Genomic DNA, 13,654 nt, shown 5'->3' with positions numbered 1-13,654 from the left:
TAAAATGCCAGTCCTCCTTGATTAGCCCAGCTGTTTTTCTTTTTTTTCTAAATAGCACGTATTCTTACTAACTTACTATAATGTTAATTTATCACATCTTTGCTTCTCCCAGAATGTGAGATTTACAAGTGCAAGGATCTTTGTTTTGCTCAATGATTTAACCTAAGTGCCTAGAACAGTGCCTGGCACCATAGATGCACTCAGAAAATACTACTAAAATCATAATTCTGCAGCTTGGCATGCTTGCTCTCTCCTTGATTCAATGTCATGTTCAGAAAGCAAACATATAAACAAAACAAGGCACACCTAAATCCACTCCCCCCATAAAAAAGTTCAAACCATAGAATATTTCAGTATCACACATAGCAAAACTCTTTTACAATCATCTTCCCAAATTATTTTCCTAAGTTCTACTCATAAAATCAATGCAGCTGCTCCTATAATCTCTAAACATTTTATAAAAATCACACTTGTGATTTCCATTTTTTATCCTATGTTTTCAATTTCCCCTTTTTAATTTTTTTTTTTCAAAAATAGCTCTCAAATCAATCAAGCTGAAATTTGAAAGGATAAAAGTAAGAGAGCCAGTGTAGGACTGCTTAAGGAGAATTTAGGTAGTTTGAAAATAAAATGGTAGAATGGCAGTTGCAAAGTTTCAGTTAGTAAGGGCGTAAGACTAAACCAGAGATGAGCCAGAGATGTTTCATTAAGGAGTCATGGATGGGTCCGAGCTGTGTGAAGACAAGGTAATGGCCCTGGTACTCTCCTATGCAAAGAAAGATTAAAGGTGAGCTCAGCAATGAGCACCTCAATGGCTTAAATAAGGTGAATATAGTTCTGAATTCTACATGCAAAAACACAACACTTCACAGATTAAGACAGAACTGTGCATATTTTGGTGAAAAAGGAATCTGCTATTTCATACATTGTTAATTAATGTACAGAAATCACTGCTCTGGTAATCATTCCACTGTATATGTTGTACACCTGAAGCTCTAATATAATGATATAGGGCAATTATACCTAAAAAAAAAAAAAAAGAAGTCAATGCCCTCAAAAAATAAGACAAGCCGAGAAGGTATTCAATAGTGGGTTAGGAAACTTGCGATGCATCAGAGGTGATTACTTCTGCATAGGCACTCTTCTGGGTTAGCACCCTGCAGGATAAGAAAGATGTATTCCTTGTTCCGTCAGCTACAGGTCGCTCAGCAACACAGACAATGGCAGGAAGCCAGTTTGGCATAAGAACACTTTGTATATTCCTGTACCTGCCCCAAACTGAAATGTGCATCCCTATTCCACATTGTCTCTTGTATTCTTCTCCTTACCAGGAGGGCCTGGTTCATTTACCAAAATCTCATTCATTCTTTTGGAGACATTTTAACATCTAATATTGCCATGGGTGTACAACAGTGAAATCTCAACACTTCACCCACACTTCCTCGGTAGCAAACAATTTAAACACAATTACCAGGAAACACGCTGTTTGGAGTGAAATAACAGCATCACCATAAAACCTAGCCAGTTTACAAAAGCTAGATGAACTAACTTGGGTATTATTGACAGAAATTATTGTATCATTAAAGTTACTGACATAGAAAATAAACAAGGTACTAAAGTGACTCATATATTATCTATTACTAAGAGGGAAAATCTTCCTGTATGGAAAGTCATTATTAAAATTTATGAATACACAGAGAATATAAGAATATATGTTCTTAGAACATGCATTTTTCAGTTTTTGTGATTATTACCACCACTTGCTTTAGGCAGAAATAACAACTATTACATTATTGATGGTTCAAAAATTAGGAGTATATTTTTATTAAAATTGTTTGTTGCTCTGTTTAAGTATAAATGGTTTAGGCTATAAGTACCTATATTTGCATAAATGCAATAAAAACAAGCACTATGCTATGCCTTATTATAAACATATTAAAGCTTTAAAAATTTACATTCTACAGACATCATAAACTCTAATTTATCATTCACATGAATACTACTTGATTAAGACTATATAAAGCAAGCTTATTTCATAATTGATTATTTTATATATTTTTAAGATTCATTTTATGTCTCTATATGGCTTCCCCAAGGATCTCCTATTAAATGAAGTAAGTTTCAGTTCAGTTCAGTTCAGTTGCTCAATCGTGTCCGACTCTTTGTGACCCCATGAATCACAGCATGCCAGGCCTCCCTGTCCATCATCAACTCCCGGACTTCATTCAAACTCACGTCCATCGAGTCAGTGATGCCATCCAGCCATCTCATCCTCTGTCGTCCTCTTTTCCTCCTGCCCCCAATCCCTCCCAGCATCAGTCTTTTCCAATGAATCAACTCTTCGCATGAGGTGGCCAAAGTGCTGGAGTTTCAGCTTTAGCATCATTCCTTCCAAAGAACACCCAGGGGTGATCTCCTTCAGAATGGACTGGTTGGATCTCCTTACAGTCCAAGGGACTCTCAAGAGTGAAGTAAGGTTAGAAGAGACTTAAGATCTATATTTTCTTGGGGACAGACTGAGACTTATGGAACTTTAATTTTCAAAATATAAAATTAATTAAAATTTTTTTCAGAAAAAGATAATCCTCTCATAAAAGATTTGAAAATAGGATAGATCATCACCTAAATCCACCAGGTTAAATTCAATCCATAGTTAGATGTAGTTTTTTTGTGGGAAATACATCTCAAAATGAAATATTTTCATGTTGGAATAAAAGGAACTTCTTAGAAGTATGTTATGGTAGTATATGTAATGCTGCCATAATATTTCATATAAAAGTTGTATCTTTCCACCATGTAAGAGGTCAGCTAAGTTTTTATAAAAAGTCTCCCCCTGCCCCCAGATTTGTAAAAACTTATAAGGATGAGATAGCAAGACAGTCCAGTACTCTTGCCTAGAAAATCCCATAGACGGAGGAGCTTGGTGCAGGCTGCTGTCCATGGGGTCGCAAAGAGTCGGACACAACTGAGCGACTTCACTTCATAAGGATGAGATCTTGTTATATTTCACTAAGTCTACTTTATAAGCAGACTCAACTACATTAAATATCCTATTTCAATAAATCCCCATATTGCCTGCCAATAATTTTCAACATTTCCTTTCCTCTAAGAGGGGGCTTTATATGGGATCATACACTGAAGATAAGTCCTGACCAAGACAAAGAGAAGGGGGACATTTCTGCTGTGGTCATAGTTTATACGCATGCTGCTGCTGCTGCTAAGTCGCTTCAGTCGTGTCCGACTCTGTGCGACCCCATAGACAGCAGCCCACCAGGCTCCCCTGTCCCTGGGATTCTCTAGGCAAGAACCATGGAGTGGGTTGCCATTTCCTTCTCCAATGCATGAAAGGGAAAAGTGAAAGTGAAGTCGCTGAGTCGTGTCCAACTCCTAGCAACCCTATGGACTGCAGCTGACCAGGCTCCTCTGTCCATGGGATTTGCCAGGCAAGAGTACTGGAGTGGGGGTGCCATCGCCTTCTCTAGTTTATATGCATAGTTTATTTAAAAATAAACTGAATTCCATTTCCAGCTGTCACTTGCAAAACTAAATGCAAAATGATCACATTCACCAAGGAGGGTTGAATGGATTAATATGACATCATAGACTGTCGTATATAACCATGCCCTGATATAAACATCAGTTCTAATATCACAAACATATACCACAGGCATGGCCAATGGCTCCTGCCACCTTGCCCCATACAGGGTTGTACATTTCAGAGTTTAACTTGTCCTACAACAAAAACATGAATTTTGAAAGTTTGGCAATTTGAGGTAGGAAGACACACCACTTACCTGTCTATGATGGCACACATGTCAATGCTGACATTCGCAAAACTTCCAGGCCTCCTTTGCGCCACTTCGGATAAATTTACGAGTTGATCATCCACTTGAATGAGCTGCATGCATCCTTGGAATGAAGGCTGAAGGACAGCGTGGCTTGAGTTATTCATCTGGTTCAGATAACCTGTGCGAGAGAAAAAAATGGGAGTGTTCAATTCTGTGTGCGGCATGCTTCACTAAAATTCCTCTGGGTGGTTTTCCCTGACCACAGCCATCACATCCAACTGCTGTGTTTTGTTGATTCTACTCATGTTGTATTCAATGGGGAAGAATGAATTCTTTTGAGAAAACGGTATTATTTCAGGGGAAGGTGTGAGGGTTGAACCTAGGTGAATGTTTGTCTCTGGGGTCTAGCATCCTTCGCATTTTCTCTTTTGACATCTTTTTCACCCTGTCAAATCTCTCTGTCCCTCTGTTCATTGCTATACTTCCTCATCTGACTCTGTCTTCAGAGATCAGGAGGTACAATTTTAGACCTTTCCCAGCTGTCCAACCATCTTTCTTTTATATCGTCAATATTTACTTCTATTTTCTTAATTTGTTAGAGGCCTGTTATTCAGATGTCAAGAAGTTAAAACTTACTGTTACCAACTAAGGTGGGCTTCTTTTATGAATTAATATCTAACTCAATCCAAGGAGATATTTGCATTACAAATAATTTCTCAATTTATAAAACCCAAAGAAACATAAGAAGATAAATTTAGGCATAAGGGTCAGTTACCCTGCTCTGAATATCCATCTCAGGTAAGGTACCTACTATGATATAGGGAGCAAAAGTGATAAGAAGTAAAACTAAAGTTTTAAAAAGATGAATAACAAGGCAAGAAGAGAAAATTTCTATGAGGATTAGAAACTATTGGTTCTATCATGGAGTAGAACATGCATACGCCAAGGCTGAGATTAGAAACTTTTTCAAAATCTTATTGCAAAGTAACTTTAAAATAGCATAAAAAATCAATTGCCTTATGCCTTTTCAATAGAAAAATTGTAATACATGTTATGTATAAAAAATCTGTGGAATAAAAAACCATATGGAATAAATCTTCTTGATCCCATTAAACATCTCCATAGTCCCCCAAAGCTACTTTTCATATTGTCCCCATACAAAATTCACCTACCAGAGCAAACTTAAATGATAGTATTTTTCTGCTTAAAAATCTCAAGTTACTGGCAATCTTTTCCATCTAATATTATATTTACAGCAAAAAAATAATAATTTATACAAAGTGGCTGGTATCAAATGAAGTGAAAGTCGCTAAGTCGTGTCCAGCTCTTTGAAACCCCGTGGACTATACAGTCAATGGAATTTTCCAGGCCAGAATACTGGAGTGAGTAGCCTTTCCCTTCTCCAAGGGATCTTCCCAACCCAGGGATCGAACCCAGGTATCCTGCATTTGCAGGCAGATTCTTTTCCAGCTGAGGCACTGTATAGTCCATGGGATCACAAAGAGTTGGGCACGACTGAGTGACTTTGGTATCAAGATGTGCCATTAATTGGATAAAAGGGAATTTTCAATAAAAACTTTTTCAGAAATTGCCCATTAAGTGATTTTTAAAATGTCCTTTTTTGTTCGACTAGTAACAGTGTTTTAAAGTAAAAGAAATCTCTCTTTAATAATGGGTTACATAATTAAAACCTAATGATAATCAATTGATTTCTCTTTAAGGGTTAATCACAGGAGTGTACACAATCATTTTCTATCAACACAGTACTAACTAAAAATAAGGCTACACTTAAGTAAATTTCTTGAGTTAAAAATAAATATCAGGCTCTATTTCAATGTCAAACATATGATATTCTTTTTTCTTCTTCTTCTTTCTTGTCTGAGTCACTTTTTTCCCCCATTTGCACTGACTTAATCCCCTCAGAAAATTGCTGATCTTAGCTAAGTTGTCTATTTAGACTAACTGTGTGCATACATATGATTTTCAATCTGTCTAATCAAGATAAAATTGAATGGGGTTTAATGTCTAAACTTAGCAGAGAAAAAACATCCAGCTGTAACTTTATTGACTATTCTTAACAAGATGATCACTTGATTCTGGTTTTTGAACCCTTGAAGTCTCTAAATATCCACACTCGCTTTGAAGTATTCCAAAATGGGTAGATGTATTGTGAGAACAAGATCTTCTCTGAAGCAAGGCAGCTGTGTAACACACAGATCACTATGGGATGGGTATGGTTAAGTTCATAAAACAAGACTTCATCAGTTACTCATCACAATGTTGTTTACTCCTGGTGAATTTTGGAGTTTGAAGTTATCAAGTCCTTTCGTTTTCCTACATGAGATACATTCTATGAGAAAATACTTGTAGTACAAACTTCTACATGTCCATTAAAATGTAGCCATGAAGACTTATTGCTCTTGAAGAGGTTATCAGTAATGGCTGAAAGAAAGGTGAGGAAACAGTGTTCTCAGAAATGGAAGAAAGCTGGATCCTTACTGTGTTGCAGTGGAACTTACTGTGGAAAGTTCAGCAACGCTGTGATAATATTGAAAGTAAATCACTGCACTTAATGAACTTTATCATTAGCTGAGGATATTTCTGTGTATAGTATTCTGGCACCTTCTTTCTGCTTATAGAGGAAAAGGAGAGGAAAACTGTCAAATATGAGGAAGCCAGGTCTTAATGGATCTGAACATAAAATATTTTCTTAAACTTCAGTCTCTCCAGATGTTGAACAATGCAAAACTTAAGAAATCTCTTCAAGGCAAATTTCAACCACCAGGAAAATGTGATCTAAAGATGATAATGAGGTGTGACTATAAAATCCATATTAAGACCTCCAACATATATTAGACAATGCTTCCAAGAACCATTCATTCAGACAAAAGAACCTCTATGTAGCTTAGTGGTGTGTCTTACCGAGCCCCTGATTTAAACAATGAAGATTCTAAAAATTATCTTCCTCAGCATATTAGCAGAAGCCCAATGTTAAAAAAGAAAAAAAAAAAAACTTATCTGTATGAAAGTGTAGATAAGGCTTTTGTTTAATGGAGTAAAGCTTAATTACATTTATAGGTATCCTACAAGTTTTTAAGAGACGTGTACTAGTAGAATATTGACCACTCCCTTATAGTTGGCAATGGCTTCAAGATGCTGTCTCTGATACTGGAAATTTGATACTCTAGCCCAATCCCCTCTCCTTGAAATGAAGGACAGCATATTATTTATTTTCTGTATTAGTTCCCTTTATGTCAAATATAATTTCAGTAAAAATCCTAATGCAATAGTATCTGTGATTCTTTCAATGAGTACCCTAAAGTTCAGGATTTAACATAGTAGATTAATAGCAGGGTTGTTTGGAGGAAAAAAAAAATGCATCTGGGATAGTGAGGTTCAGAAATGAATAGATATAAAATGGATAGAGGGTCAAACTCAATTAAAATTTGATAAATTATTATAAAAATTATATATAGTAAAAAAAGTCATTTGTTTCAGCTTAGAGCGTAAATTTACTACATCTATGGATTTGAAATAAAAAATGTAATGTTTCTATATTGGTTGTTGTTATTGGGTTCTATGATCTGACAATATGTTGTAATCCCCACGGTAAATTTTAACTGCGTCATTCTCAATTGCGTCTATCAGTGAGCTGGGCCATTACGTTACCTTACTGGTATGTCTGAAATTTCCATCTTAAGACTTAGCATATAAAACCTTTATACCTGATTTAAAGCTCAACATTTTGCTATTCTCATTGACAAAACAAACACGTGCATTTTCACAGTTTTAAAATTTTAACTCAGATATACATTAGTGAAAAATATGCTGATATTTGTTTTGACATTCAAATGCCTATTTAAGTTTTAAACTATAATGTTTACTTGATGGAACAAAAAAACAAATAACAGGCAACAGGTTGAATATTTTACATGTCTGGAAATACACACCTGCATGACGCTATACTTATTTTAAAGTAGGGATGTTTAGGAGGTTGAGAAAGGCTAGTGAAATGCTGTAAAGATGCTCAAAACCATTTAGTGTCTTCCTTTCAGTATAATCTTGTGCAAAATTTCTACTAATCTCTACTGTTTACCAAATCTTTCTAAATAATTCACCCTGGTGGAGGTTGGGGCCAAACAAGCAGTGTGTTAGAGTGAGCCAGGAGTGAGCCCAGTGGTGGCTAATGTCTGCAGCCAGCCAAACACACACCCACCTGGCATGGCCAGGAGACTGACTGCAATACAGACTGATGGAGCGAACAAATAAATATATTGAAGAGAGTGGGAGCCAGGTTCACACTGGCAGGAAAGGAGGGTACAAATGAAAATTGGGAGATCTTGAGTGGGTCCTATGGGTTTAGATTGGAATTTATAGTGTGCACTTGTGGTTTTCAGTATATACAGATAGATATAGAAATAAATCTAGATGGAACTGTGTATATGGTCGACATAGAGGCGGTTCCTACCATCCACTGAAGATGATCCGCAGAAGGATTACACCCAGAAGCAATCAGTGTCTTCTTTGTTAGTGCTCTAATTAAATGCTAAAAGATGTCCATTCTTAACCTCCTCAAAAAAATCTGAATCACACTGATATATGCTGGAAACTAATACAACTATAATTTTTTTTTAAAAAAGCTGTCTATTCTTGCTCACTATGCTTCAGCCATCCCATTCTCTTGTCTGTGCTTCAGGAAAACCAAGCCCGTTCTACCTGGAATTTTCTTCCTCTTTGCATTTTTCATGGCTGACTTATGATTCAGGTCAGTTCAAATATCCCCTTCTGAGAGGTGACCACTTCAAAAACCATGGTACTTAAAATTATTCTATCCATTTTCTCATTCAAGTTCCTCAGCAACTTATTTCTTGTCATAGAATCTGTCACAATTTGTATTTATCTGGACTGGTTTGTTTACTTACGTGTGTGTGGTTCTGAATGTATCTTTTTCCTCTTTAGTGTAATAGTTTCATGACATCAATTGTACTGTCTTATTTCTCTATGAATTAAAAAAGTATTTGTTGAGAAAACCCCACATATGATAAAAATTACCAACCTACTTATATTAAAACAAGCTATGGTATACATAGCTTGTATACATCATGAGAAAGAGTACATCATGAGAAACGCTGAACTGGAAGACACACAAGGTGGAATCAAGATTGCCGGGAGAAATATCAATAACCTCAGATATGCAGATGACACCACCCTTATGGCAGAAAGTGAACAGGAACTAAAAAGCCTCTTGATGAAAGTGAAAGTGGAGAGTGAAAAAGTTGGCTTAAAGCTCAAGATTCAGAAAACGAAGATCATGGCATCTGGTCCCATCACTTCATGGGAAATAGATGGGGAAACAGTGGAAACAGTGTCAGGCTTTATTTTTTTTGGGCTCCAAAATCACTGCAGATGATGACTGCAGCCATGAAATTAAAAGACCCTTACTCCTTGGAAGAAAACTTATGACCAACCTAGATAGTATATTCAAAAGCAGAGACAACACTTTGCCGACTAAGGTCCGTCTAGTCAAGGATATGGTTTTTCCTGTGGTCATGTATGGATGTGAGAGTTGGACTGTGAAGAAGGCTGAGTGCCGAAGAATTGATGCTTTTGAACTGTGGTGTTGGAGAAGACTCTTGAGGGTCCGTTGGACTGTAAGGAGATCCAACCAGTCCATTCTGAAGGAGATCAGCCCTGGGATTTCTTTGGAAGGAATGATGCTAAAGCTGAAACTCCAGTACTTTGGCCACCTCATGCGAAGAGTTGACTCATTGGGAAAGACTGATGCTGGGAGGGATTGGGGGCAGGAGGAGAAGGGGACGACAGAGGATGAGACAGCTGGATGGCATCATGGACTCGATGGACGTGAGTCTGAGTGAACTCCGGGAGTTGGTGATGGACAGGGAGGCCTTGTGTGCTGCGATTCCTGGGGTCGCAAAGAGTCAGACACGGCTGAGCGACTGAACTGTACTGAACTGATGGTATACATGGGAGATGATCAAGATGCAAAGTGTCTTGATCACTTTGTATCCCAAGATACAAAGTATTTGGAAATAAATTATTTTTCAACAGATTGAAGCTCCACTTTATAACATAATATAATCTCCATTTTAAGACTTTGATGGATCCTTCTATACTTGTTAGGTGAATGATCAAGTGAGTGAATATGTTCGAATTTTTATCCTGGAATGAGGTGATATCTAACCTTGCATCTTCACTTCCTTCAAGACTCTATTTCAGTCACTTTATCAGAGAGGCCTTCTCTGATCACCAGTTAGAGAATATTCTCCCATCCCTTTGACACTCTATCCCCTTATCTGATTCATTTTTTCATAACTCACCACCACATTGCATACCATATGTTTGCTTATTGTTTTCACTCTTCGTTCTGGGATATAAACTCCTAGATCTCTTACATAATAGAGGCTCGACTATTGTCTATTGAATGAACAAAAAATCATTGAAGAATTTTGAGCATGGAAATAATTTGTTTTATGTTATTTTTCTCCTGGTGAAGATAGGAATAAGCTTATCTTATCAGAATAAGCTGGCAGAGGGAAACTGGAGGTGAGGGTTGCTTTACAAGAGAATCATTGGACAAATTCCAATGTCTTTATCTAAAGTATGTCAATAAAGCTGATGTAGAGGGGATGGGTGAAAAATATTTCATAGGAAGATATGACAGAACTGACTGATCTCCTGGATATGAGCACTGCACAGAGAAAGGTGTCTAGACTGGCAGATTTCTGGGTGAGCAGCTAGATGGATGCTTTTGCCTTCATGAAAAAGAAGATGCAGGAAAAGCATCTGGTCTTTAAGGAGTGGGATGAAAGGGGAGGAGAAATGGTGGGTGGTTCTGATGAGTTCAAAGCTAGCCTTTTCAAGTCTGAAGTATCACTATGATATCAAAGATAAAATATTCAATCCAGAGGTTGATATTAATATCCAGACATCGGGAGAGGGGTCAGAATTTGGAAGTGATTTTTTTCAGTCACTATGTAATGAAGGTGGAAGAGACTGCATAAAGAAATTGTATAGTGTGCTAAGCAAAGAAATTCAAGGCTGGAACTCAAAAAATCATCTACATGTCATGGGGAGAAGCAAGAAAACAAACTAGTGAAGAAAACCAAGAAAGAAAGAGGCAAGAGAAAACCCAAGGAGTGGTATCCAGGAAGTGAAGGAATGTGTAACAATATCAAAGATCACAGAATCCAAATTACAAAAGGCGGGGCTTGACTTAGGTTTACCATTTAGATCAATGGGAAACTGGAGAAATGAGTATGGATCACAAATTGCATTGTTTAAAGAGAACACTATTACTCATACTATGTATGAAGTAGATACCTAATGAGAACATACTGTATAGAACAGGCAACTCAGCTTAAGGCCCCATGGTGACCAGAATGGATACATGTATATGTATAGCTGATTCATTTTGCTGTACAGTAAAAATGAACACAACATTGTAAAGCAACTATACTCCAATAAAAATTAATTTTAAAATTAATAAAAAGATAGAACACAACATATGGGAGAGCAAAAAGCACAGCGATCCTAGCATCCCATTATAAAACAGTGGCACACGAGTGAAAGGCTAACATCTTTGGAGGTAATTTTTATGAGTTAATTTTAATTATATAAATTATTTAATACAGTCTGTTGCCTTTTTAAAATTTAGTGTGTCATTTATATTTATTGCTTTATGTTTATCTACTGTTTATTTATAATAAATGAATAGTAGATATAATATTAAGAATTTTGTCTCTATCAATTTTTTCCCCTTGAGCAAATTAACTAAGTGCTCTCTTTCTTTTTTCTTTATCTATAAAATAGGAAAATGTCTAATGCTCTAGCACAGGAGGTTAAGAATTAGTAAGAACATAACTACAAAGAAAGTGCTTAAAAAATGCCCGTGTATATGTGTGTGTGTGTGTGTGTGTGTATCCAAGGAATCTTCCCAACCCAGTGATCGAACCTGCATCTCCTGCATTGCAGGCAGATTTTTTATCATCTGACCCACCAGGGAAGCCATAACTTGATTAGGAGCCTTTATTTGATAAAATGAATTAGCAAGATTTTAAAATAATTTCTAAGGTCTTTCTTTCTCTCTAATATTCTGGTTTTCCAAGTGCAAAGTGTATTTATAGTGATGTATAAAATATGGTGTCATATATTATGAAAATAAAATTTTAATTATTTTAAAAATAGTATGCATTAGTTTGATTTTCTGTAATTAAAATTAATTTCATAAAATTTATTATGAAATTACAAGTAGATTAATTTAAAATATGTATATATTAGAATATTAAAACTATACAAACATTAGTATCAATATATTAAAAAACACTTTATCAAAACTTTATTGGCTCAGAAGGATCAAAATTTTTCAAATAAAATTATCTATGAGTCTCTCCTCCTATTTTCATATAATACTTATAACAAATATAAAATGTATTTATACCAAATTAGCTTAAATTTAGAAGATAGAGGACATATTTCAGAGTGTGTTTTAATAATCATGAAGAAAATTACAAGAACATAGGAAAACAACAGGAAATCAGAGAAACACACTAGCTATCTGGACAAACTGGGATAGTTAGCAATTTGCAAATCAAATTGTACAATATGATTTAAAAAGCCATTTCTGCCCTGGGGCCACCATAAAAAGAAGAGCAGAATTACCAAACTGAATAATTTAACTCATGCCTTTTTAATATTTATTTAATTTATTTATTTGGCTGTTCTGGAGCTTCATTGCAGCCTGTGAACTCTTAGTTGCAGCATGTGGGATCCAGTTTCCTGACCTGGGATGGACCCCAGGCCACCTGCAGTAGGAGCATGGAGTCTCAGTCACTGGGCCACCAGGGAAACCCCTATGCCATTTTGTAAATGTTAAGTGATCTTTTAAAAAACATAGCTGTGTATTCATATATAGAGAGTGCAAAATGCAAAACAAAAGACTTTATAGTTGATAACTTTAATTCTATATGACCATACTGTTAGTGTATGTAACATATAAAATAGACAAGAACATTCATATATTCACAAAATAAAATAATATTGCCTTCTTGATTCTTCTGTGCAAGTTGTTTGGTGATGTCTATGGAATTATACAATATTTTGAAAATATGATCTAAGTGGTCAGGCATATGGGCTTCAGAACAGCAGAACTGGTTGCTGACCCAATCCTGCATGTATTCAGTTACACAGTTATGCCTTGAGCAGGTCACTTGCCTTTTGCTTAATGTATTTTTTAAAATTAAATTGTGTATATTTAGGGTGTACAACATTGTGTTTTAATATACATGTACATAGTTTAGTAAAATAATCCTGAGAAATCTGTATGCAGGTCAAGAAGCAACACCTAGAATGGGACATGGAATAACAGACTGGTTCCAAATTGAGAAAGGAGTATGTTAAGGCTGTATATTGTCACCCTCATTATTTAACTTATACACAGAGTACATCGTGCAAAATGCCAGGCTGGAGGAAGCACAAGCTGGAATCAAGATTGCTGGGAGAAATATCAATAACCTCAGATATGCAGATGGCACCACTCTTATGGCAGAAAGTGAAGAGGAACTCAAAAGCCTCTTGATGAAAGTGAAAGAAGAGAGTGACAATGAAAGTGAAAGAAGAGAGTAAAAGGGCTGGCTTAAAGCTCAACATTCAGAAAACTAAGATTATGGCTTCCAGTCCCATCAGTTCATGGCAAATAGATGGGGAAACAATGGAAACAGTGACATAATTTATTTCCTTGGGTTCCAAATCACTGCAGAAGGTGACTGCAGCCATGAAATTAAAAGACGGTTGGTTCTTGGAAGAAAAGCTATGACCAACCTAGACAGCAGATTAAAAAGCAGAGACAT

At 36.2% G+C, this 13,654-nt stretch overlaps 1 protein-coding gene across 1 annotated transcript in view; it reads right to left on the bottom strand.

The window, feature by feature from the left end:
• Positions 1-13,654, bottom strand: part of CNTNAP2 (contactin associated protein 2) — a 1,643,722-nt gene that overhangs the window by 996,345 nt on the left and 633,723 nt on the right. Inside the window, exon 10 of the mRNA XM_068972445.1 lies at positions 3,795-3,966. Coding sequence (XP_068828546.1) covers positions 3,795-3,966 — 172 coding nt within the window. The remainder of the gene's footprint in view (positions 1-3,794; positions 3,967-13,654) is intronic.

The sequence above is a fragment of the Capricornis sumatraensis genome, chromosome 5 (genome assembly GCF_032405125.1).
Source record: "Capricornis sumatraensis isolate serow.1 chromosome 5, serow.2, whole genome shotgun sequence".
NCBI classification, from domain to species: Eukaryota; Metazoa; Chordata; class Mammalia; order Artiodactyla; family Bovidae; genus Capricornis; species Capricornis sumatraensis.
This window is presented reverse-complemented; position numbering and strand designations above follow the sequence as displayed.